This window comes from Polyodon spathula, chromosome 18, assembly GCF_017654505.1.
Source record: "Polyodon spathula isolate WHYD16114869_AA chromosome 18, ASM1765450v1, whole genome shotgun sequence".
NCBI classification, from domain to species: domain Eukaryota; kingdom Metazoa; phylum Chordata; class Actinopteri; order Acipenseriformes; family Polyodontidae; genus Polyodon; species Polyodon spathula.
In genome coordinates this window covers 4,086,885-4,109,103 of record NC_054551.1, presented here as the reverse complement: position 1 = coordinate 4,109,103, position 22,219 = coordinate 4,086,885, and the positions used below count along the sequence as shown (strand labels likewise).

At 38.1% G+C, this 22,219-nt stretch overlaps 2 protein-coding genes across 2 annotated transcripts in view; one reads left to right on the top strand and one right to left on the bottom strand.

Annotated features, from left to right (window-relative positions):
• The window catches only part of slc5a10 (solute carrier family 5 member 10), a 35,209-nt gene that overhangs the window by 11,864 nt on the left and 1,126 nt on the right, over positions 1–22,219 (top strand). Inside the window, exons 7-13 of the mRNA XM_041277152.1 lie at positions 831–936; positions 1,093–1,173; positions 4,411–4,616; positions 6,324–6,459; positions 19,434–19,541; positions 19,846–19,996; positions 20,139–20,307. Of these exons, the coding sequence (XP_041133086.1) occupies positions 831–936; positions 1,093–1,173; positions 4,411–4,616; positions 6,324–6,459; positions 19,434–19,541; positions 19,846–19,996; positions 20,139–20,307 (957 nt within the window). The remainder of the gene's footprint in view (positions 1–830; positions 937–1,092; positions 1,174–4,410; positions 4,617–6,323; positions 6,460–19,433; positions 19,542–19,845; positions 19,997–20,138; positions 20,308–22,219) is intronic.
• LOC121330553 (protein FAM83G-like) lies at positions 4,603–18,441 on the bottom strand. Its single transcript, XM_041277148.1, has 5 exons — positions 17,537–18,441; positions 16,511–16,678; positions 9,581–9,705; positions 7,968–9,240; positions 4,603–5,233 (listed from the first exon to the last, which is right to left on the bottom strand). Exons 1-5 carry the CDS (start codon positions 17,996–17,998, stop codon positions 4,880–4,882), a joined length of 2,382 nt encoding a protein of 793 aa, XP_041133082.1. The 5' UTR covers positions 17,999–18,441; the 3' UTR covers positions 4,603–4,879.

Genomic DNA, 22,219 nt, shown 5'->3' with positions numbered 1-22,219 from the left:
GAGACATAGACTCCAGGCTAACTCTAAAAGACTGTGGAATGCAAATGCTTTGTTTGCTTGGGTCCACAGAACCAGTCAAGGCAGTTTGTGTCATGCAGCTCCAGTATAGGTTTTTTTCCCACAGTAATCCAAGGGGCTTGATTTTTTTTTTTTAAATGTTTAATGCAGTAGAACATGCACTTCTTGTACACCACATTAAAAACACAATAGTAAACTACAGCTCTGGACAAAAGTTTTGCATCATCCTATAGGACTCAATTTTTTTGTTTCATAATGTTGAACGAAACCTGCTGAATAATGTTTCGATAACATACTGCATAACATAACGCTTTGTAGTTTTCTATATAACTTAACGAAAAATGTGACACTTTGTACTCTAACGTGAAATACTGTATTAATATTATGGCTTCCAGTAGACTTTTGCGATATCATTTTGTAGTTTCTTTGATTACATGATGTCAAATAAAACATCTAAATTATGTTCATATATTTTATTTTTTATTAATGTCTCAATCCTATGCTTCAAGGAGTTGCAAAACTTTTGGCCATAGCTGTAAATAGAAGACAATAGAAAAAATAAATTAAAAAAAATTCTAATCCAAATGGGGAAAAAAAGTCTCTGGCAACCAGCAATATATCAATATATCCAAACACAACAAGCCCATTCCATATCTTCTAATGCACAACATCATATTGAGAAACAAATTACTGATCAAAGCCACAAAGCCAATCTGTTTACTCTGGCCTCTTCCTTTGGTATTGCTGCTTAATCAAAGCTTGCAGTTTAAGAGTGACGACAATATTCCCTTACTCATGTTTCAACCCTGCAGACAGACCTATACTCTGGGGCCTTGTTCATCCAGGTGTGTCTTGGGTGGAATCTCTATGTGTCCACTGTTCTAATGCTGGTGGTGACCGCTCTCTACACTATAGCAGGTAATCTTCATGATACAGACCAGCATTTCTTACATGCAATAGCTGGGATTCCTACGGTGCACCCGCACTCATATATGAATCTGCAACCGTTATTTTAAAGTAGTATTTATTCATTTTGTTAAAGCCAATTTTAATCTGCTTCTGTTTTTGCCATAGGTGGACTTGCTGCAGTCATTTACACTGACACTCTGCAGACTTTTATCATGATCATTGGAGCCATCATTCTCACTATTACAGGTACTGTCAACAAGGGCTACCTAATTCTCTGCACTGGTGTCACTGCTAGAGAATATACATCATCTAAAGTAACAGACAGCATGGCTTTGACTTGACTCAGTGCTGTCTGTGGGTGTAGGATACATCTGTCTTGCTTAAAGAACACTTTGTGCTAGATTTTCAAAGCTATTTATTCTAAGCCGTCATTAACGGTTGCAAAAAACACACCCAATAAAAGTTACCAAACGTGAAATAAACAGTTCCTTTATTTGTTTATTCAGTCATAAGTATGACCTAATGACGATCTGGAGCAAACAGCTTTGTGAATCTGGCTCTTCGCATGAAATAGCAAATTGACAATGGTTCCAAAAAGGACAGCAGGATAGTGCAAGTATATTCAAACAGTCTCTTTATTAGTTTGTAAGTACACAGTGATGACAACACATATCTACGGTATTTTGCCACAACCCACTGTAGTATACGCAGTTTGTTGCCATCATCATTGCTGTGAGTCGTAAAGAAGTCTATTATAGAAGTCTCTATTATTACAGAGTTCACAAATCCAAGTTTATACCGAACCGAATGCCAAAATCTATAAAAACTGTTGAATGAAAACACAGACTGGCAGCTACTAACATTGAGCTGCATGCAGTCTATTGTTTTGAGCCTTTTAGTTCATAGTATTTTTATTACCGAATGGAAATATATCCCTGAATAAGATTTCAGTTTGAACCTTACATAATTTACCGCTAGCCCCCTCCCACCACAACAGAAACATCACAATACGTAACTGTTTACTTTAACTTTACAAGAAAGGAGAGCTGCATCTTTGCCACAACCCTCTACTTTCTTTAATGACGTTTCAACCTGTGTCACCTGATCTGAGAGTAGGGATGCCAACAGGCTCCAGAATCTTGGAACACTTTAAGGAAAGTCAGGTTTTTTAACTCCCCTCTCTAAACTGCAATGTATTCAGTAAAGTGAGTGTGAATTGTGCAAACCTGTCATTGAATTAATTGAATTGTTTTACTTGGTTGTTACCAAAAGCACCCACATGCCTGCGAGGATCGTTTCCATCAGTCAGACCTATACAACAGCCCACTGGCTTTCTGAGTCTCTGAAACTTTACCTGCTGTCACAAGGTTTAATGAAAGAGTGCAAGCAAGTGCAAAATAATGGTGTTGCACTATTTTGATAGATATTGTTTACTGTATAAAAAAATTCAAGCAATAAGATTAATCGTTGTTATGAGGCTCTCCGGGTAGAATCGCCACCACAACTAAACCATTAAATAAATTTACTAAACTGCTGAAGCAATTCACACTCACTTTGCATGTCGAATACATTGCAGTTTAGAGAGGCGAGTTAAAAAACCTGACCTGCCTTAAAGTGTCCCGAGATTCTGGAGCCTGCTGACAACCCTATCTGAGAGCTATGAAGAAAAAAATTACTGTAATCAGTGAGCTGAATCTCCCTGCAAAATAAAACCCACATTGATTTAAATGCACCATATGTGTAACACATATCAAATAGGCTACCAAATAGTTAAAACATTATTTTAATAAAACACAGCAGTTCCCAAATGGGTCAACTTGTATTGGCACATTACAGTAACATAAAATTGTATTTACTAAAGGATATTGTTCAACAACGTCTTGCACAGCTGACAGTTGTAAAGTTACAAAAAATATACATTTCTGTGCACCGATTTTTTCTCTCTGTGTGATCTCTAGAACACGTCTCAGACAAAGCAACAAAGCACATAAGCCTACAACAGTTTGCCATTACTATACAGTGCATATAGAAAGTTTTTTTTTTCAATTTAGCTACACACCATACTCCACACTTAAGGGGAAGAAAGTTTTTATTGAAAAAAAAATTAATAAATTAAAAATACAAAACTGAAAGATCATAACTGGATAAGTCTCCACTTAAGACTTTGCTTTGAAATGCACTACCCAGCAGAGGGATGCTACAGGAACTGCTGAATTTATCATGAAATCATGTGAATCCCTACAATTTAACACCGGTGGAGGCCACTTGGTGTGTGATATTGAAGGCGATTGGTTACACCTGGGCTAATTTAGGATTGCTATTACAAGGGGGGTGGACACTTATCCAACCAAGCTATTTCAGTTTTTATTTAGAAAATTAAATTTTCTACAAATTTCTAGAATATTTTTTCCACTTGGAAGTTGTGGGGTAGGATGTGTAGATAAATGAAAAAAAAAAAAAAAAAAAAAAAACTATTTTAATTCCAGGCTATAAGGCAACAAAAGGTGAATATTTTGAAAGGGGGTGTAGACTTTCTATAGGCACTGTATATTACAGGTTTACTGCATAACTTTACTCCATGAAAAGTGTGATGTGGCTGGGCTGTTGCATACGGGGGTATGTTTGCATTCAACAGCTGCATGACGTGTTTAGTGTATGCGCCACCAGTAATAGGGAGTGGAGAGCTGCGACAGAGTTCACGTTCTTTTAATTAAATGCTAAAGTTACATTCAATACTGGATTCATCTTCACCGGATCTTATTTAAGGAAGAACCGCACACATTGGAGGGATATATTAAAATGGATGTGCGTCTGGCTGGATATTATTATATAATATTCTTCCGAATCCGAACCACGCTTAAAAAGTAGGTATTCGGGAAGAATCCGAAACCCAATTCTGCAATCGGTGCATCCCTAGATAGCAGCTTAACCTGGGTCACAGTGCTGAATAGTAGACACACCCTAATGCACAGGTAGAAAAAGAGGAAAATGCATGGAGAAAAGCACAGCTCCGCAGATACCACTGTTTGAAGAAATGCTCAGCCTTATCAGAGAAGGATATTTGTATCCAGAATCTGATCAGTTTCAGTACCTGGCATGATCTCTTGGTATATAGGCAATCAAGCTTTCAAAACTACCATTGAGAGCCAAAGAGGAGTGTAAAGCAGTACAAAAGCAAAATCACTGCTTAACTTAAAATACAAATAGTTTAATTCAGAGAGATGACAGGCAGAAAATCGATACAATTATACCCGAACACGTACCAGTTTTTCATGTAAACGCATATTATTGCCTGATAATCCAAATTTTTTTTTTTTTTTTTTTTTTTTTTTTTATGGTACGCTTCATAGGAATTTCCCTTTGTAGCTTAATTATCACCAGAAAGTCTTCTGCCATTGTAGGTCTCATCATAAGAACACATTCTGCATATCAGTTAACTATTCTCAGGCAGCCATGTTAAAAATCTATGTCTCTCTCCGGCAGCGTTTAACAAAATCGAAGGCTATCACAATCTAGAGAAAGTTTACTTGAATGCAATACCGTCAAAGATCATCCCGAACACAACATGCCACCTGCCGCGAGCCGACGCCATGCACCTGTTCAGAGACCCGGTGGCAGGCGACCTTCCCTGGACCGGCATGACCTTTGGCCTCACCATCCTTGCAACATGGTATTGGTGCACTGACCAGGCAAGTGTACAGTTCATTGACAATTAGCCCTATATTCTCCAGCATTCACAACACCTTCAATTCTGAGCCTTACCACAATTAAACAACCATTCGATTTCCCCTAGCCACTAAAAAAAAAAAAAAAAAAGGGAACACAAGAACATCCCTAAAAAAAGAGATGTTGCTTATTAGTGTATCTACCCTGTTTAAATACCTTAAATATGTATTAGAAAAACACATCAGACGATGCTTTTAAAACCGTTCTAGTTAATAAATGGTTTGCGTCAGGGGTCCAGGGGCATCCTCTTTTGTGGGATTTTGTTCCTCAGATGTTTGAACTGGGACAGTTTGGAAAAGGCGATTCCGAAGGGTATCCTGGAGCTATCTACTGGCACCTTGTGCTGGGTTAGTCCGTTGGGAGAGCTGCGCCCACTGGTTGATTTGACATGGGAAACAGAGAAGCCGGGCCCCATCTTGCTTGAATTGTACGCTTTGCCCTGCCAGTACTTGTGCCCTCCGATGACTGGAGCTGCTCTCTTGGTGGGCCGGTGGTGGCTGCCAGGTTTTGCGATCACCACCTTTACCGGGCCTCTTGCCAGCCGGTTTTCACCATCTGACATCTGATACATCTGCTTCTGCTGCAAAACAGAATGTATTCATTAGCCTTAATTTAGCTAGCTACACCAGGGATGGATATTAGGCTCCCACTGCATAGCAGTTGGATCCATTCCTGGTTTTATTATGAGGTTAATATGACACACCTGAGCTTGTTCCCTATACAATATGGCTAATTGAGCGTGTAGTAAGACTAACTGAAACTGCTATGCAAAAAGAGCCTTATTTCCATCACCCCACACACATACAGTATACACTATTTTTAATATTTTTGTTTTAATTATTTTCTAACAGAAGGCATAGGTAAATATAGGTCAAACTATTTGTCTCACTATTGTGGCGTGTTGTCACGCAAACTATCCCCTATAGTAATCTGAGAGCAGAGGGAACGAAGTAAATTATCTGAAATATTTTCTGGTAACAGTCCAGCCAGGCTACAAATCTACGTCGTCTCTGTGTGCAATGGGAGATGTTAGAAAGCAATCTGCAACAAACTTAATGTACTGCAAGTTTCAAAATCATACACCCGCATTGTCATAACAATTTGAAATAAAGAAATGGGCAGTCATTCACGCTGTGCAAACATTTCATTACAAACACAATTCAACCACTTTTAAGTCTTCAATCAACACTACCAACCGTTCCTTCTGCTGCTGCCTTTATATACAGTTCAGTGCAACTTTTGTGATCACACTACATTGTGGTTTGGAAAAACAAGCTTATATACTGCATTTTGCTGCATGAAATTGTATTCCTCAGTTAAATATTCAGTAATAAATATTCAGTAATATCGGGAATGGGTTTTCCAATGTCTCTTATCAAGTTACATTAAAAATCGCCTTAATGTAGGTTAAGTAATCAATGTTAAGGATCATGCAAAAAAAATAAAAACGTAAAAAGAATTGTGTATTTCCACAAACTTATTTTTTGATCTTACTAAATTAAATAAGTCATGTCTTTACAACACAGTGGAAAGTGCTGTGATGTTGACATTCTGTATTTCCCTGTGCTGTGTCAGCATTACTTGATTTTGAGATCCATAAACCACTGTGCTTTATAGTCTGAGCATTAGATCACTGTCTGTGATAACAAGGCTCTTTCTCTTGCTTGCAGGTCATTGTGCAAAGGTCCCTATCAGCCAAAAACCTGAGTCACGCAAAAGGTGGATCTATCCTGGCCAGTTATCTCAAGATGCTGCCCATGATCTTCATAATCCTGCCAGGGATGATAAGCCGAGCACTCTATCCAGGTAAAATACTTTAATATAATCCCAGGACTGGAATACTGGATTTTTTTAATTTTATTTTTTTACCATTTAACTAAACTAAGTTTTGTAATAAAATTAGGGCTTGAACTTTTCAGTTTTTATTTTTTGTTGGGTTGTTGTGGTTATTATTATTCGGCAAAATCAGTTATAAAAAAAAAAAAAAACAACCCTCAAACACGCACATTTTCAGTTTCTATAATACAGTAATCTGTCGCATATCCGACTGTGTTTTGGACCAGAGGAAGGACGGATCCATTATACACAGCTGTAACAATTACTATATTCTCATAATTAATGTTTTTAAATTGAGCTTTTATTAGGGAGCTCCCCTAAATCCCTTGTTTAGAAAGATACAGGGTATTAATGCTTGTGACAGGATAGCCATCTGTTGTGTGGGTGCATGCATTTGCTGTTGAGTGACAGGCAGGAGATCGAGACGGAGGTTGAAGTTGATACACCCCGCAGGCAATCAAGATTTATTTACATATCAACACACTGAACAGCTCACGTGACACTACCAGCAGTGGCAGTGCATGGAGCACATACAACACAGTGTACGAAAACTTTGGCAATACCTCAACTAATCTTCTCTGTTCAATAATAAAAGTAACATTGCTGAAGAGGTTGATCATGGCGGATAAACGGTTATGTGACAGGTGGATACATGACGGATTACTGTATATTGAATGTACGTTTCACGAACACATATAAAAATGTAAACTTACAGTGCTGAAGTGAAGATGTCCAAATTAGGATTCAGCAACGTAGAACTCTGCATGCATTTTGAATCCGAGAATTGCGAGAAGTAACAGATTTTATTTTGCGCCCATTACCGCTCGCGTATCTATCACACTACAGACAGAGCTGATTTTTTTTTTTTTCTCTCCACCCCGTATGATTATAGCAAACGGTAGTAATCTCAGCATACAAGAAGTTATTTACATTTTTTCCTACAATAAAACATTCATTATGGTACTCTATAATAATAATGTTAATCATAATAGTAATCACAAGCATTAGTAGAAGCATAACTGTACAGCAGTTTTATATTTATAATAACTTTTTCAGTTCATCAACGAATAAAACTGTAATGCCAAAAAACTAACTGGCAACGCCATGTTGCTGGTTTGCTTGGATGGGTTCGTGGTCGTTAAGCTCGTTGCTAAGGAGATGACGCATTGGAGAATTAAATGACGCATTGTGCAAATTACACGTATTTCGTAGAGCTTGATCAGCTGCAATGTCTTTGCAAGCCTTCTGAAAGCTGTTTTCTTTATGTAGAAAGAGATGATTGACATTATCTTAAATATGTTGCCAATTTAATGTATTATGCTACTATCATGTATTATGCATTTCTCTGTATTTAAAGTATTATGGATTTTCTTGTTGTTACCGCATCTTGTAAAGCACTTTGTGATGGTGGTCCACTATGAAAGGCACCTTGATTGATTTAATAATACAAAAAAACCCCGTAAAGATTCAATTCTTACCCTCCTACCGCCTCCATAATACGGACGATCAATTAGAGGGAGTTTGAAAACCTGTTTCTGACTTTTCTCCAAGACTCTTCCAATATCTTCTAATGCTTTGCTGGCTCGTTCCTGGTGATTGTCCAACCTCTTTTGGGAATCAAGCCGTAACTCCTCCAAAGACTGGGAGAACCTGGCTATCTGGTGTGCAGCCTCTGGCTCATGGTGACTCACACCATTGTGGGTATGCTTATGCTTGTCAGAGTCAATGTATTCAAAACATTCGTCAGAGGCGGAAGAAATATTTGATTCATCATTGACAAATTCACTGGACTTAATTTCACCACCACTGCTCTCTTCCACCTCACACTCCTTCTCTTCTGCACAAGTTTCAATACTGTCCACTGTACAGACTGCCAGATCACGTTCAGTTTTTGATTCTTTCTGTTCTGTTTTTGGACTGGCTGCATTGTGAGGTTTGTTAGAAATCCCTGCAATATCCAGATTTTCATTTGAAGCTGTTGGAGTTTCTAACACTTTGTTAGGTTTGGGGACAATACTGACAATCTCTGGAGAATCAGGGGAACTACTGCTTAATACTAATTGAACAGTTCTGGGTTTTGGAACCGGTGGGGTTGGCTTGTCCTGGTAGTTTAGTTTTTTTGGTTGTTCATTTGTCAAAGGTTTGGATTCAGTTTTCGGTGCATGCATTTTCTGAGGAGTGGGTTGATGCTGTGTGCCTGGGTGTAGCGCTGGAGTGAAAGGTTCTTTGAATCGTATTGCTTGCGACGTTTCAAAGAGCTCTGATCTCATCAGGTGTGCCTGATTGGGTTTCTTAGAGTCTCTGATGTTAATAAAGCCAATAACGTCGCTTGCAGGTTCAGGCTCTGGCCATGTTGGCACATAATCAATCATGCAGGCTCGTTCAAGATAGAGAAGTCCCGGGTGGATCGACGGAGGTTCCTCTTTGACCTTGACAGGTTCTGGAACTGCTTTGGCTTTGTCGTCGTTCTTTTTGGAAGATGTTTCGGAGGCGGTCTCCTGCTTACTGGCCATGAGAAAGGCATATTTGGGGCTTATCATCTTTCGTGCTACTTCGGCAGATTGGACGGGTGGCGGGGCTGCCTGTGGGACAGGTTCAGGCTCTGGTTCTCCCACCAGATGAATAGTATTGAAGTTCACTTCTTTGGAGTTCAAGTAGAGATCTCGGAACTGCTTATCGAAAGTGTTCACAGCCTGTCCTGTAAGGACAGTGATGAGGTTTCTATCCATTCTGGATGCGGTCCACGTAAAGCTAAACAAAATATAAAACGAGATCAAATTAGTTTAATTTAGCTGTGTTTTTTTTTTTTTTTTTTTTTTTTTTTTTTAATAACAAAAATCAATACATAAGAATCTGTAAATAGAAGAAAAAAAAACAAAAAAAAACTTGTCAATTTCTATATTGGAACATTTAAGACAGTTTTGTCTAAATGTTTGTATTCCTCTTTACAGCAATCGCAACATGCCAATGTTAAATTGTATTTTGGAAAGATGGATGTTTTTTTTAAGTTGCTATTACTGCTATTCCCACTGTAGCAAGATAGACAAAGCATGTTAAAACACAACGAAATTAGCATGACTGCATTCATTACCTATACGAGCCAGACACAGCCCGGTCTCCATCGACAAACAGGAACTTCTGGCTCATTAAGCCTCGAACCTTCAGCGATGAACGAGTGTAAAACTCTGTCCCGCCAATACTGCGCACTCTCAAGTTCTGGAAAATAAATGAACAAAACAAGCACGTCAGTCTCCATTTGAATTATACCATTACTTTTTTTCTTGCTGAATAATTGGTTTAAACAAATGTGCACGCCAAGTTTAACAGGTTGGCAGGACCAGTTATTAATAGTGCTTGGATGTAAAGTAATAAAAGCCATTATATTTCATAGAACGCTGGCAGAGACAGCAAAGCAGCAGGGGCAGGGGGGACCCTTTATTGTGTGTGGGTCTTTATTTTACAGCAAGATGTGACACTAGGTAACACGCTGAAGTAAAATATCCCAGGAGTAAAGAAAACGTTGTGTAGGCCTTACTTTACCCCAGTGAATTAATTACACAACAAAGGAGGCCAAATAGCAATTCAAGTGAGACGTTTATTCCAGAAACATAACGTTGACGTCGCATTTTATTTATTTCTTCACTTTGTCATTTTTTGCCATTTCCGTTTCTTCACAGTAAACAGTGGCCATAGACATGTTTTCATAAAATAATAAAATGAGGTTTACTTGTGTCTTTTTGTAGCTGAACAAGCAAACGAAAACTGAAATTTAACTTTAAACACTTCAAATAAAACAAACATGGAAATGGCATAAAACTGGGGGGGGGGGGGGGGGGGGGGGGGGGGGGGGGACAACTTAGTTTAGTTTTGGTTCTCGTTTACTACAGAAAGTCGCAACAAAAATACATATAATATATACAATCTATATAAAAATCACTACGCATCATCTCCATCAAGTAGGGCACTGTTTAAACAAGGCATTTCAGAATGACGCGCTCGCCTTTTTTCTGTCCCATAAGATTGACTCGCTCTAAAGCAGCACAATGCTTTTTTGATCCAGATGGCCGCCTATAGAGATCACTAAAAAAACTGTCGTCATGCAACTTCTGGTGACACGGTAAATAAGTGCAAAGTATTTTTGCGAATACTGTAATATTTAAGACTAGCTGATGTTTTCTCTTTAGTTTTGTGTAGTAAATTACCTGAAGGCCATTAATTTTGGTTTTGATTCTGACATTATTTGTTTCTCAGTTGCCCAAGTTGAAATAGGAACAAATAACAATACGTGCCAATTGGGTTCCCAAAAATATCTTCTCCTTGCTTGATCACAATGACACAGAATACAGTGGCATCATGATGGAACATGTTAAAGCAAATACTGAATAACTTCTGTACCCTCCCATCATCTTTCATTTGTTTGTCATTTTATTCAAAAGGCTGTGCCTTCATTTGTTTAAAACTAATGCCCAAAAGTGGTTAATCTAGTTAAACCTTTATCATATGACGATAATGGATTGAGGATAGTTTTGTTTGTTTAAACACTGTAGTAGTATTACCAAAAAAAAAAAAAAAAAAAAAAAAAAAAAAAAAAAAAAAATGCCAATACAGAAAGCATGGAAAGTTTTTGATATACCACAGGGGGGGGGGGGGGGGGGTGACCAGATGTAGTTTTTTGTTCCCCCCCCCCCCCCCCCCCCCTTTTGTTCATTGGTACTAACTGGTCTTTTTTAGATGTAAAATCTGTAATTAAGTTTATGCAGTAGAGTAAGATTTGTGGGATTAAAGTCTAAGCAAACGTCTTTATAATCCTCTTCTGTCGGATGTTTGACACTCCACTCACCACAGGGAGTAATGGAAACAGATTGGCATAAAGATGAGATACTCTCCTGAGATCTTATGAAAAGGTGATGACCATTTCAAGCAAATGAAAAGAAATAAATAATAGGAATAGTACTCCATTCTTGCAGACTCTTTACATGGCATAAACTTACTAAAATTCCAAAACATGTGCAGTGAAAAAGTAATGTGGCCAGACTAAATTCTGTGCTAAAGTATGAACAAATACCAAATGATTCATTACTTAGCAGTACCATGTAACATATTTTTCAGGGCTTGACATAATTTATATAGCCTAATTCTTATTATTTATACACTGCGACAATCATAGTTTACCATGCTATGAGACTCAGCAAGTCTGTTTGCATTGCTCATTATGGTGTTTGTTTCATGTTGCAATTGCAAAGATAAAACAAACCATAAATCATCAGAAGAAAATGACAGGCCTGCCTCTGTGATTTCTTACTGATCGCATTGTGTTTGATTTGTAGCACAGTGGTGAAAGTTAGCATAGGGCGGCACTGTGGTTGTTAATGAAAAAAAAAAGAGATTAAGAAACAAACAGAGACAGATACAGTCATGAAACACTCAAGAGTCCTGTGAAAGTTTTTGAACTTGCAAGACCAGTATAAAACCGCTGTTGTCCTGAACTACCAGCAACTTGGTCTTTTTAATAATAATCTCAATGATACAATTCTGTAAAAACTATGCAATTCCATGGTCTAGGAACATACATTTATTTAAATATATTTCCCACGGTATCCAAAATATAGGGCCCTGTAAATGTAGGCCTAGTTTCACAACCTACCATACATTCCTTTAAACTGATTTCAGATGATACAAGAATAAAGAATCTATGGAATTCAAAATAAACAAAGCTTTATCAGTACCAGATCCAACCATGGCTATCCTTTTTACTTCAAAGGCAGACACACATATCAAATTGTCTTGCTAATTAAGATCTACAATCATCTAGTTCACCAGGAGTATAGAACAGTAGCTTCCAGATTCTTATAATTTGTCTCAGGCAAGATTCTCTGCACCATTGATTTAGTTCAGGAAGCAGATGGATGTCAGCGTCATATCACACCTCTACCCAAAATGACATTGTGTCCAGCTGGGCAGGGTATTTAACTAAAGTCCCAAATGGCATTTTTTGACAAAGTGTATTTCTTTTTCCAGCTCTTTCAGTGCATTATGTCTACAGTAGAGGCATCTGTCCAACCAGGTGGCCATGAAATGATACATTTTGCTAATGATTTCATTCTGTTCTGACAACTAACATTTTGTACATGTTTTGGCATACAAAGTGGCTAGAGAAGGTCAAACAGACCTTCTAAAAAAAGCAAACACACACTAGCTCATACTATTGTGTATGGGGAGAGACTTTATTTGCAAGACAAGTGAATGGACTGGTGGAGCTGCTCCTGCATAACCATGGCATTCCTAGCCCTAGGCTCATCTTCATGTGATCACATCAGATACGCCCACCTCTGTACTCAGACAACAGTTCACCTTTGTGAACTTCTGTGCAACAAAGAACTGAATAACAGTGCGTGTGTGTGAAGCTTTTCTACTGTGATGACTCCTTGGCTGATTCGGATTGCCCTTTCCTTGTCTAGACATTCCAGTCCTTGTATTTCTCCTTAACTCTTCCCCCATCTCGTTTTTGCAGCCGACTGTTGTTAATAACAAGGACTCTAAAGAAAACCTTCACCAATGCATGCCTTGTGCTCACCAAAGTACTGTATATAATGCATACTAAACCGCACATACAGAGAAACGGTTTCAAATTCCAGCAGGGGAATTACAAGCTTTTATGTTCAGTATGTGACATGTTTGTTTTACCAGGCTTTTCCCCCTTGTCTGTCACATGGCACACAGACACACCCTTCCCTCAGAGTAAACTAATGTGCTGGCACTCGAGAGAGATAATGACTGCCTTTTGCTAAAGAAGCAATTCTCATTGCAAACCTGTTAAATCCTATCGAATGGGGCACGCAATTTCGTTAATATTCATTGAGTTTAAAGTAAAAAGTTGAATGACAGCTTTAAATGCTGTTTTTTTTTTTTTCATTTCTACAAAGGTTTTTAGTATTTTCTGCAAAACTTTAAATTTATATTTGCATTGGTTGCCCCCAACTATTTAGCTAGACATTCTCTAAAACCTACAATAAGTTTTCAGAGAATGTGTTTTTCAATATCTACCTTTTATAAGGAAATAAAACAAGAATCTATGGAAACTATCTTGCTTTTCTTTAACAGCCCTCAGCAAATGCACATCAAATTTACTGTTAGGGTGTTTGTTGTTTTTTTAAGTGTGACTTAAAAGTAAACTTCCATTCACTGCTGGGTTCATGTTTTGGGCCTAGGCATATTCATCTTTTACTTTAGCTTCTTCATTCTGCAGTTCAATCTGGGAAGAAACATCCTTGGGGGATGGGCAAAAGATAACACGAGAAAGATGTTCCTGGCACAGCTGCAGTGAGGACCTGTGTAAGCAGCTTTAAGACCAGACTAGCTGAGACAGGCAATCTGTCCCCAGGGCAGGAGGAGCTGACGCCCAGAGCACCCACTCACAGCATTAAAGGGTCGGCTGCAGTTGTCACACGCTACACTGCAGAGACATACCAGCAGTAATGGCTTATCACTGAGAGCATCAACAGTGCGGAATCTACAGTCTACTGCCCTTCTCATAAACCATTTGTGTTGGTGGCCCCAGGAGGCAAGTAAGAGTGAAAGCTGCAAAGGTCAATTTTGTTTTAAAAAACGTTATGTTGTCAGTGTATTTTCTGCCTCAAAAACCGCCCGTATCTTTTTGTATAGCCTAATGCATACCAGCTGTGCTAATACCCAATTGTACCAACAACATTAAATTGAACATCCTGGAATGGGGAAAATCAGAAGATCTTTCATTAATTATTAGAGCCACTGCACGGCTTGTTTACTGTAAATATTTCAAGGCTTAAAACATTACCAAAATTATATATTCAGTAGTTTTTGCTCATGTCTTAACATTTAGTAACCTGTTCACATTACCAAATTCATTAGTAATCATCACATTTTGATAATGACAGTAAATGGCAATCATGTAGTTTCAATGCATACTGATCTCACAATATTTAGACACGGCAGTCTGGCTAGGGTATATAATGGTTACAAGTGACAACAGAGTTTCAGTTGTTTATCAGTTAGAGGCAATTAACTCCTTAATAAAGTACTAAGAAATGGGTGGGGACTTGATGGGAAAACCAGATAATGAAAGTTATACTGCTGGGAACTTTCAGGGAGCGAGATTGTTTCTTATAAGCGATGTTTTTACCATGTAAGGAATGTCTGGAATAGGGACCGGCTGGTATAAAATGTTCATGGTATTGTAAGGCTTTAAGTATTGTTATTTTCCTGATTCAAACCGCCGACCCTCTGCACAAAAGCCAGACACACTACAGTTTCGCTAAAGGTGAATCCACAGCAGCGGGTTTGTAGTCAGTGTCTTTATGCACACATATAATGTGCTTTTCCAGCCATCAGGGGTCATTCATTACAAAAATAAACATTGGAGTAATCTTAATATCAAGGTACACTTGTACATCGTGCAAGTTATGATATGAAGGCTTACTAAAAATTGAGAAATACTACTGTAAATTACTTAAATGACTAATTCACAGAAACAAATCACACTTTCATGGAATGATTTAAAGTTTGGCAATTTCATATTTTACTACAATAAACAGCTGAAAAAAGGCATAGCAATTTAAGTTAATAAAAATCAAAAAAATAAATCTGAATTTTAAAACTTTAAAAGGCCCTAAAGTTGTACAATATATGTTATACTACAATGTCATGTTATATTGTATTATTAAGATGTGTCCTTTGCTCAAAACAAACATGGAGCTGCAGTTTGTTAGAAAAATCCTAAAATACAAATAAAATGATCTGCTGATGGTAAACAGAATTAGGAAATGATCAGTCCTATTACTAAAAACACAAACATTTATTATTTAAGAGCAGAGTTACAGAACAGGAGCAAGGGATGCAAGGAGCAAGGAATTGGAATAGAGAAGGTGCTTTGTGATTTAAAGAGTACACTGTTTCCACTTGGCTTGTGGAGGTGAAATCTAAATGGGACAGAACAGGAAAATGAAAGAGAGGACAGATTTGGCCAAGGGTCCCGTCTGGCTCATGGAGAGACTTCCTGGCCAAGAACAAGGCCAGTGCAGCTGGGCCTCTGAGGTTAGGAAGTGAGGTTCACTTGCCCCAAAGAGGGAGACCGTTGCAGAGATAGAGCAGCATAGTAGAGGAGGATGGGAGAATTGTGGAAACGAAAAAGCAAGGCAGAAAATAAGGGCAAGACTTGGGGTTTAAATAGGAAGATTGGCAGATATTATTGGTGGGACAGACCCCTAGCCACCTGAACCACTGCAAAGGTTACAAGAAGAGATGTTTCCTTGACTAAAAAAGTTTTAATACTGCAAACAAGCATGCGTGTTTATAGTAGAAAATGTGATGTTTGCAGTAGAAAAAGGCAAAGGCAAAAATGGTGGTCGTGATAGTGATTGATAGTAAGGAAGAAGTGGGTGGATTGTTCAAGTGTGAGGCTAGGTGAGAAAGCTGCGTAATACTGAGACTTGTTTTGTAACATAGAACGTTGAATAACAAAAGGTGTTTGTATAAAAATGGCCTTTTCCTTCTCTGTTCATAGGAACACAAACACTACCTCACTTTGAAAATGCTGTCCTTTTCCAGCACGCTTGCCCTACACTTTTACACTTTTTTTTTTTTTTGCCATTTAAAGAACAATACTTATTCACAGGAAATGTGTCTAACATGTACTGCAGTGCAAGTAGGTTATTGCTTCCAGCTTTGTTTTTTTTTTGCAGTTTGTTTTCCCTGCTTTTGGGGTGTTTGAGCTGCCTGTTAGAACTGTGTATTGTAGGGGATATTCAGGGATGGAAATAAGATTCCTATTGCATAGCAGTTTCACCCACTCCAGGTTACTACGAGTTTGATTAGCCACAGCATTTAGCTAACAAGCTTAGGTGTGTCTTATTAAACGAAGTAAAACCAGGAATGGATCAAACTGCTGTGCAATGGGAGTCTTACTCGCATCCCTGATTGTATTGCACTTCATTCAGATGCCATGAAAGTGGCAGATTCTGAATAAGGGATGTTCCATGTCACTGACCTTCAGGTGACCAGAGTGGATCCCTGCCCTTTCACACATCTGCAGGAAAAGGTGAATGTTGCTCTCTTCCAGTATGATGTAGACCGCAACTTTTCTCTTAAAACCTGCATCCAGCATGTCTTTAAAAATATCCACATCTGTGAACAGGTCCATGACTAAAGCTATAACCTGCGGAAAGCATAAACAACAGATTCAGCTTTTAGGATCAAAACTACAAGTACTTTAATTATAGCACTTTGTATCTGCAGGATTGAATATTTTAGTTTTTACTGGTATGCAGTATTGCCACTCTACATTCTATATCTGTCTATCTATACACACACACACATGCAGCATGCATCTCTATTTGGAATTTGAATACTGTGTGAGGAGCCACCTGTGTCTCCTTTGCATATGGCATGACTTTACCTGTATTTTTGTTTTACTAAAGTGAGTAAAAGTTGGGCTTAAAAAAAAAAAAAAGAAAATCAAAACATTGTGTAGGCTTGACAAAAGAGGTTAAAAGGCTTTAATCCAAGTACCAACACTTGCACAACAAACAAAATGCGATTGATTGAGGATTGTGTACTAGTATACAATTTTGACGTATGACTCATTCTCGAGTATTGATATGATATTGTAGAAAATCAGTTGTACTGTAAGAATCATACACCACAGCAAAGTTCTGTTATGTACGATACTTTTATTTTTTGTAAGACAATACCAGACAAACTACAGAAAGCATTCTGCTTCAATAAGTGATCGGATGTTACATTGAAAAATGAACAGCAGCTTTAAAAAAAAAAAAAAAAGAAAAAAGGATTCCTGTCTGTGTATACTACCTCTCAGTAAATCAAAGTCTCTTATGATCAATCAGATCTATTTAACTTAACTAAAGTAAACTATGTCAGAGTAATACAATTAGAATCGCTCTGATCAACAGTTTCATACAAATACGCATAGGCTGCTAGGCTATACAACTTTCATAAAAGTTAGATAAGTTGGTCTAACAAATATAGACCATGATATGTTTTAAAAAAAACAAACCTTCTGTGCCTGGGCGATTATTTTCCTGACAACTTCTTTGATGTGCGTCTGTCCCTCCATTGGTGGCTGCATATAGACATTTGCTCTGGTCACCCCACGGTAAGACTCGCAGTCCGGCCATCCAATATCCAGTTTTGGGATCGAAATATCAGTTTTGTCCGGCCAGTACTGCAGAGACAAGGCTCGGGTCTCCTCATCGCCGCTTTCATTGTCTGTTTTGACTTTTTCAGAGCCTGGCTGGTAAGTCTCCACCGCCTTGCAAATCCGCTCAAGCTCTGGTTCTGATAAAAAGTCCCTAATATTGTGCTTCTTAATAACTTCGTGGAAAGCGTCCGGTCCACTCGTCAACAAAGCTTCGAGAGCTAGCCTTTGTTCCTCGCTGTAGTAAAATTCGGGTTTGGATTCGTTGGACCGCAAGTTTACATGGTTATTATCCAAACACTGAAGCTGAGACAAGGCCATTTTTAAAGTCTGTAACGAAAACTAAATGTTGTATAAATAATAAATAAATAAATAAAATCCTACTTAGTAAAACCCACAGATCCTAGATTTAAAATATATGCACCTTTATGTACACTTGCAATTGCAATCAAAAAGCACCTCTGGTTTCGTGTGCCGGTATATTTTTAGTAATGTAGTTATATAAGAAGATACACGTTTTCTCCCTAATTAAAAATTGAATCTACTTTTAACGCAGACATTTCATATTTAACTAATACTAGAGCTTCTCCTTAACTTGTTGTTTTATAATTCAAATAGATGTATTTTAAAAAAAAAATTCCCAGTTCCAGTTCGAGCATGTAAATCGTTGGTCTTTCCTGTACTATGATTCAGTTGAATTTGCTTCTCACTTACAGTAAGCCGGCTTGATGATGTGGACAGGTATGCAGACAAAGCGTCAGACCCGCTGATCCCTCTTGTTGCCGCACCCTAATCATGTGACTGGGGAGAAATTCCCTTTTTTCAGCCTATGGGCATTCAAACGCAAGAGGCTGATTCGTAATCAAGCCAAATTGTTTTTTTTTTTTTTTTTTTTTTTAATTAAAAAAAAAAAAAAAAAAAAAAAATTAAATGTATAATATAGATATACAGGAGCACGACCTGGAATCCAATATAAAGTAATAAACATAAGTTAACACGCATAATTAATTACCCGTTAATGAACCACAGGCTTTCATGAATGTGATATAAATAAATGTTTTCAAAATGTTGTAAATAACTACTGTCTCATTGGGTAAGCATTACTATATTACACAATAAAAAACCTCTATTGTAAGGAAGAAAATGTAATTCACAGTGCCGGTTAGGTTTATATGCCTTAATTTCCCGAAGTTGAGTTTGAATCAGATTCCATTCACAAATCTGAAGGCCCAGGCAGGGATAGTGAGAATTCGCCGAGCTCCACTGTCCATACGTCAGAAAAATGAACTTTTCCCACGAATAAATAAACTACGAGACCACAGAAAACACGTTAAATCAGAAATGGATTAACATACAATACATACTTAAGTTTTCTAAAATATAAACATGATTTAGCAAGCTCTCTGCTATATCATGTTCAAGCAGCTGGCTGGAACGTGCACTTTGCCCCTCAGAAACTGTTCCACTTTTAGGTGCCAAGTAGTCACGCTCTTGCTCACTGTGCTAACACACAGGAGCGTGTCTGAAAATTAAAAACAAACCAAAAGAAAAAAAATAAAATAAATGTTGAATCTTACGAAGTACAGTTAACTATATAGCTCATCAGATTTGTTTGTACAATATTTAATCTTTACAACTGTAAAATACTATAATTTCCTCTCACAGTAAAAGTGCTGTAAGTTTTTTATTTATTTATTCTTTTATTAATTTTTTTTTTATTTATTAACAGGCAGATTTTTTTGTTCTGTACTTGCAGATTCGGTTGCTTGTGTTGATCCTGAGGAGTGTGTTAAGGTGTGCGGTGCAGAAGTGGGATGCTCCAACATTGCTTTCCCAAAACTGGTTATTGAACTCATGCCTAGTGGTAAAAAAAACAAACAAAGTTTTTTTTTTTTTTTTTCCCCAGTATTTTTGTCCCTGTAAAAACATTGTATGATAATCACAGTAATAATGACAACCCTAATGTACACCCCTCTCCCCACCCCCTCTCCACTCACTGTAAATTTCCCATAAGAGGAAAAGACCAATTTTTATCACCTGACTTATTTATCATGTTCAGGTAAAGTGCTTCTCTCCACACACGCTCTTAAAGGTCCTTTCTTGCACCCCCGCATGTCTCTCTCCCACCGTCGGCCCCCTTATTCACTAACTCCCTCTGCTCTGTTCAGGCCTACGTGGTCTCATGATCGCTGTGATGATGGCAGCCCTCATGTCCTCCCTCACCTCCATCTTTAACAGCAGCAGCACACTTTTCACCATTGACATCTGGAAGAAGTACCGCAAGAACGCCAGCGAGCGGGAGCTGTTGCTTGTCGGGAGGTCAGTTCATCACTCGAATGCCAGGCCCTGAAAAAAATGTATTTCAGTTTTTTAAAGTTTGTTTTTCCAGACAGGCCCATGACATCAAAAAAACCATTTATCTGTAGTCTGATAGCCTGAGACTTGTCCATTTCTTTTGTAGGATAGTCACAGTGATCCTGGTCGTTGTCAGTGTTGTGTGGATCCCAATCTTGCAGTCCGCCAACAGCGGCCAGCTCTTTGTCTATATCCAGTCTGTGACAAGCTACCTCGCCCCTCCTGTGACTGCAGTGTTTGTTCTTGCAATTTTCTGGAAGAGAACGAATGAATCAGTAAGGCCCTTTTAGAGATTTTTTTTTTATATAAATGGCAAACATGCAGTAATACTATAGTGCCATGGGCACAATAACTTTGCAAATGTTACACTGCATTATGTGCAATAATGTAATATACTGGAAGTTATTGTAGTTATGTTGAATACTCACTGCATTATTTTTTTTCATTAATGAAGATGACATCAAGTTGTGTTGCTTCCACTTGAAGATGGTCTCATTCAGCAGCAGTGCCAGTTAAATACAGACTTCTTGTCTTTGTGTCGTTTATTGATTGAAACTACCATGTCCTGTTAATGACAGCGAATGACAGAGAGAATGCACTTGTCACAAAAAGAAAATGGTATGCATCAGCCTATATAATCATCCTGGATTAACAATAAAAAGAGATGGGAGAAAAACAGCTATGCCAGATTGGTGTGCTAAGTGCCATCTAGAGTTTAACATAACTCTGGCCAGTGTGTTGTTGGCACAATTCCAAGCTGTGATTGAAGTAGCAAAATTTGTACTTGCTTCCAACATGACACTAAATATTCAACAAGGATCCAGTTTGGTGCCTTATGACAGGGCAGTGGACCCGCACACTGAGAAATGTGGGTTTTGTGGCTGACAGCCACTTGGCTCAGGTGCAGAGGAGCAGCCTGGAGCCAAGGTGGCTGCCTTTGCACAGCCACACAATGTACATTTGTAATTGTTTAATTGAAAAGTGTGGAATGTGGCCAGGTGATAATGTAATGATTGGTTGCCAATTGCTCCTGGCCACACCCTATAAAAAAAATTTGAAAAAAAAGAACAAAGAAAATGTTTCCGAAATGGCCTTATCTTGGGTCCTGTAGTGTTTTATTTGTGTTTGTTCTGTTAAATAATAAATGGTTTAAACAAAACACAAATAAAACACTACAGGATCCAAGCTGTGGCTATCTCAGTAACTTCTCTCTTCCTTTCACTGTTTTTTCCCTCTGTTGGGGCTTGGAAAAGTGTCTTCACCAAACTATCTCTTATCAAACAAACATGTCCTTTGTTCTTTTTTTCACAGGGTGTGGCCAGGGGTAATTGACAGTTAATCATTACATTACCACCTGGTCACATTTAAGTTAAGCAAGTACCAATTTACATTGTGTGGCTGTGCAAGGCAGCCATCTTGGTCCCTGACTGTTCTGCATCTGAACCAAGATGGCCGTCAGCCACAAAACACACTGTGTAACTTGATTTTCTGCTCTGTTACCCCCCCCCCCCCAGGTAATTTCACTGAGCCCCTTTTTCTGAACAAAACGCTATGAGTCATTGCTTCATGTAGAGGCTAAGTTGCAAGCTGCCCCTGAATTTGCATTGAGGCTTAGCAGAATCAGACAGAACTCCCATAACCCAATCAACTCAGTCAACACCTGGAAGCATGCTGTTTAGCATTGCGTATCATTTACAGTTTTTACAAGCAACATTAAAAATATAATCTTGTATAGTAATATTTTTTCGGTGTGAGTTCCATTTTCTTTTTTTTGAATGCTGTGTTTGTTTTACATCATGAAGCTAGGTATATATTAAGCAAATGAAAAATAATGGTATGTCTGAGAATGAAAGTTACATACCAGGGGTAAATAAAAGGCATGCTTTTCACACAGGATATAGACTTGCCTGTTTTTAGGTCAGACCTCTCTGCCTATGCAGCAATGTTGTGCCATGTTACTGTCTAAAAAACACAGGTTCAGAAAAGTTTTCAGGGTGACAGAGATGACAGATGTCAAGCTGTGGTTGTTACAATTCTTCACTTTTAACATGTGGTTCAATAACATTTCAACTCATTTTGATATGTTTTGTTTTATGTTAACTTCATCATTAGTATTTACAATGAGAAACAAAACACACACACACACACACACACACACACAAAAAGGCTACTAAACAAAACTCTCCT

Coding starts and splice junctions, on each gene's coding strand:
- LOC121330553 (XM_041277148.1), bottom strand. CDS start 17,998: ATGGCCTTGTCTCAGCTTCAGTGTTTGGATAATAACCATGTAAACTTG. Junction 9,706..16,510: donor TCCACTCTGGTCACCTGAAG/GTCAGTGACATG, acceptor TTTATTTTCCAG/AACTTGAGAGTGCGCAGTAT. Junction 5,234..7,967: donor ATTATGGAGGCGGTAGGAGG/GTAAGAATTGAA, acceptor TCTGTTTTGCAG/CAGAAGCAGATGTATCAGAT.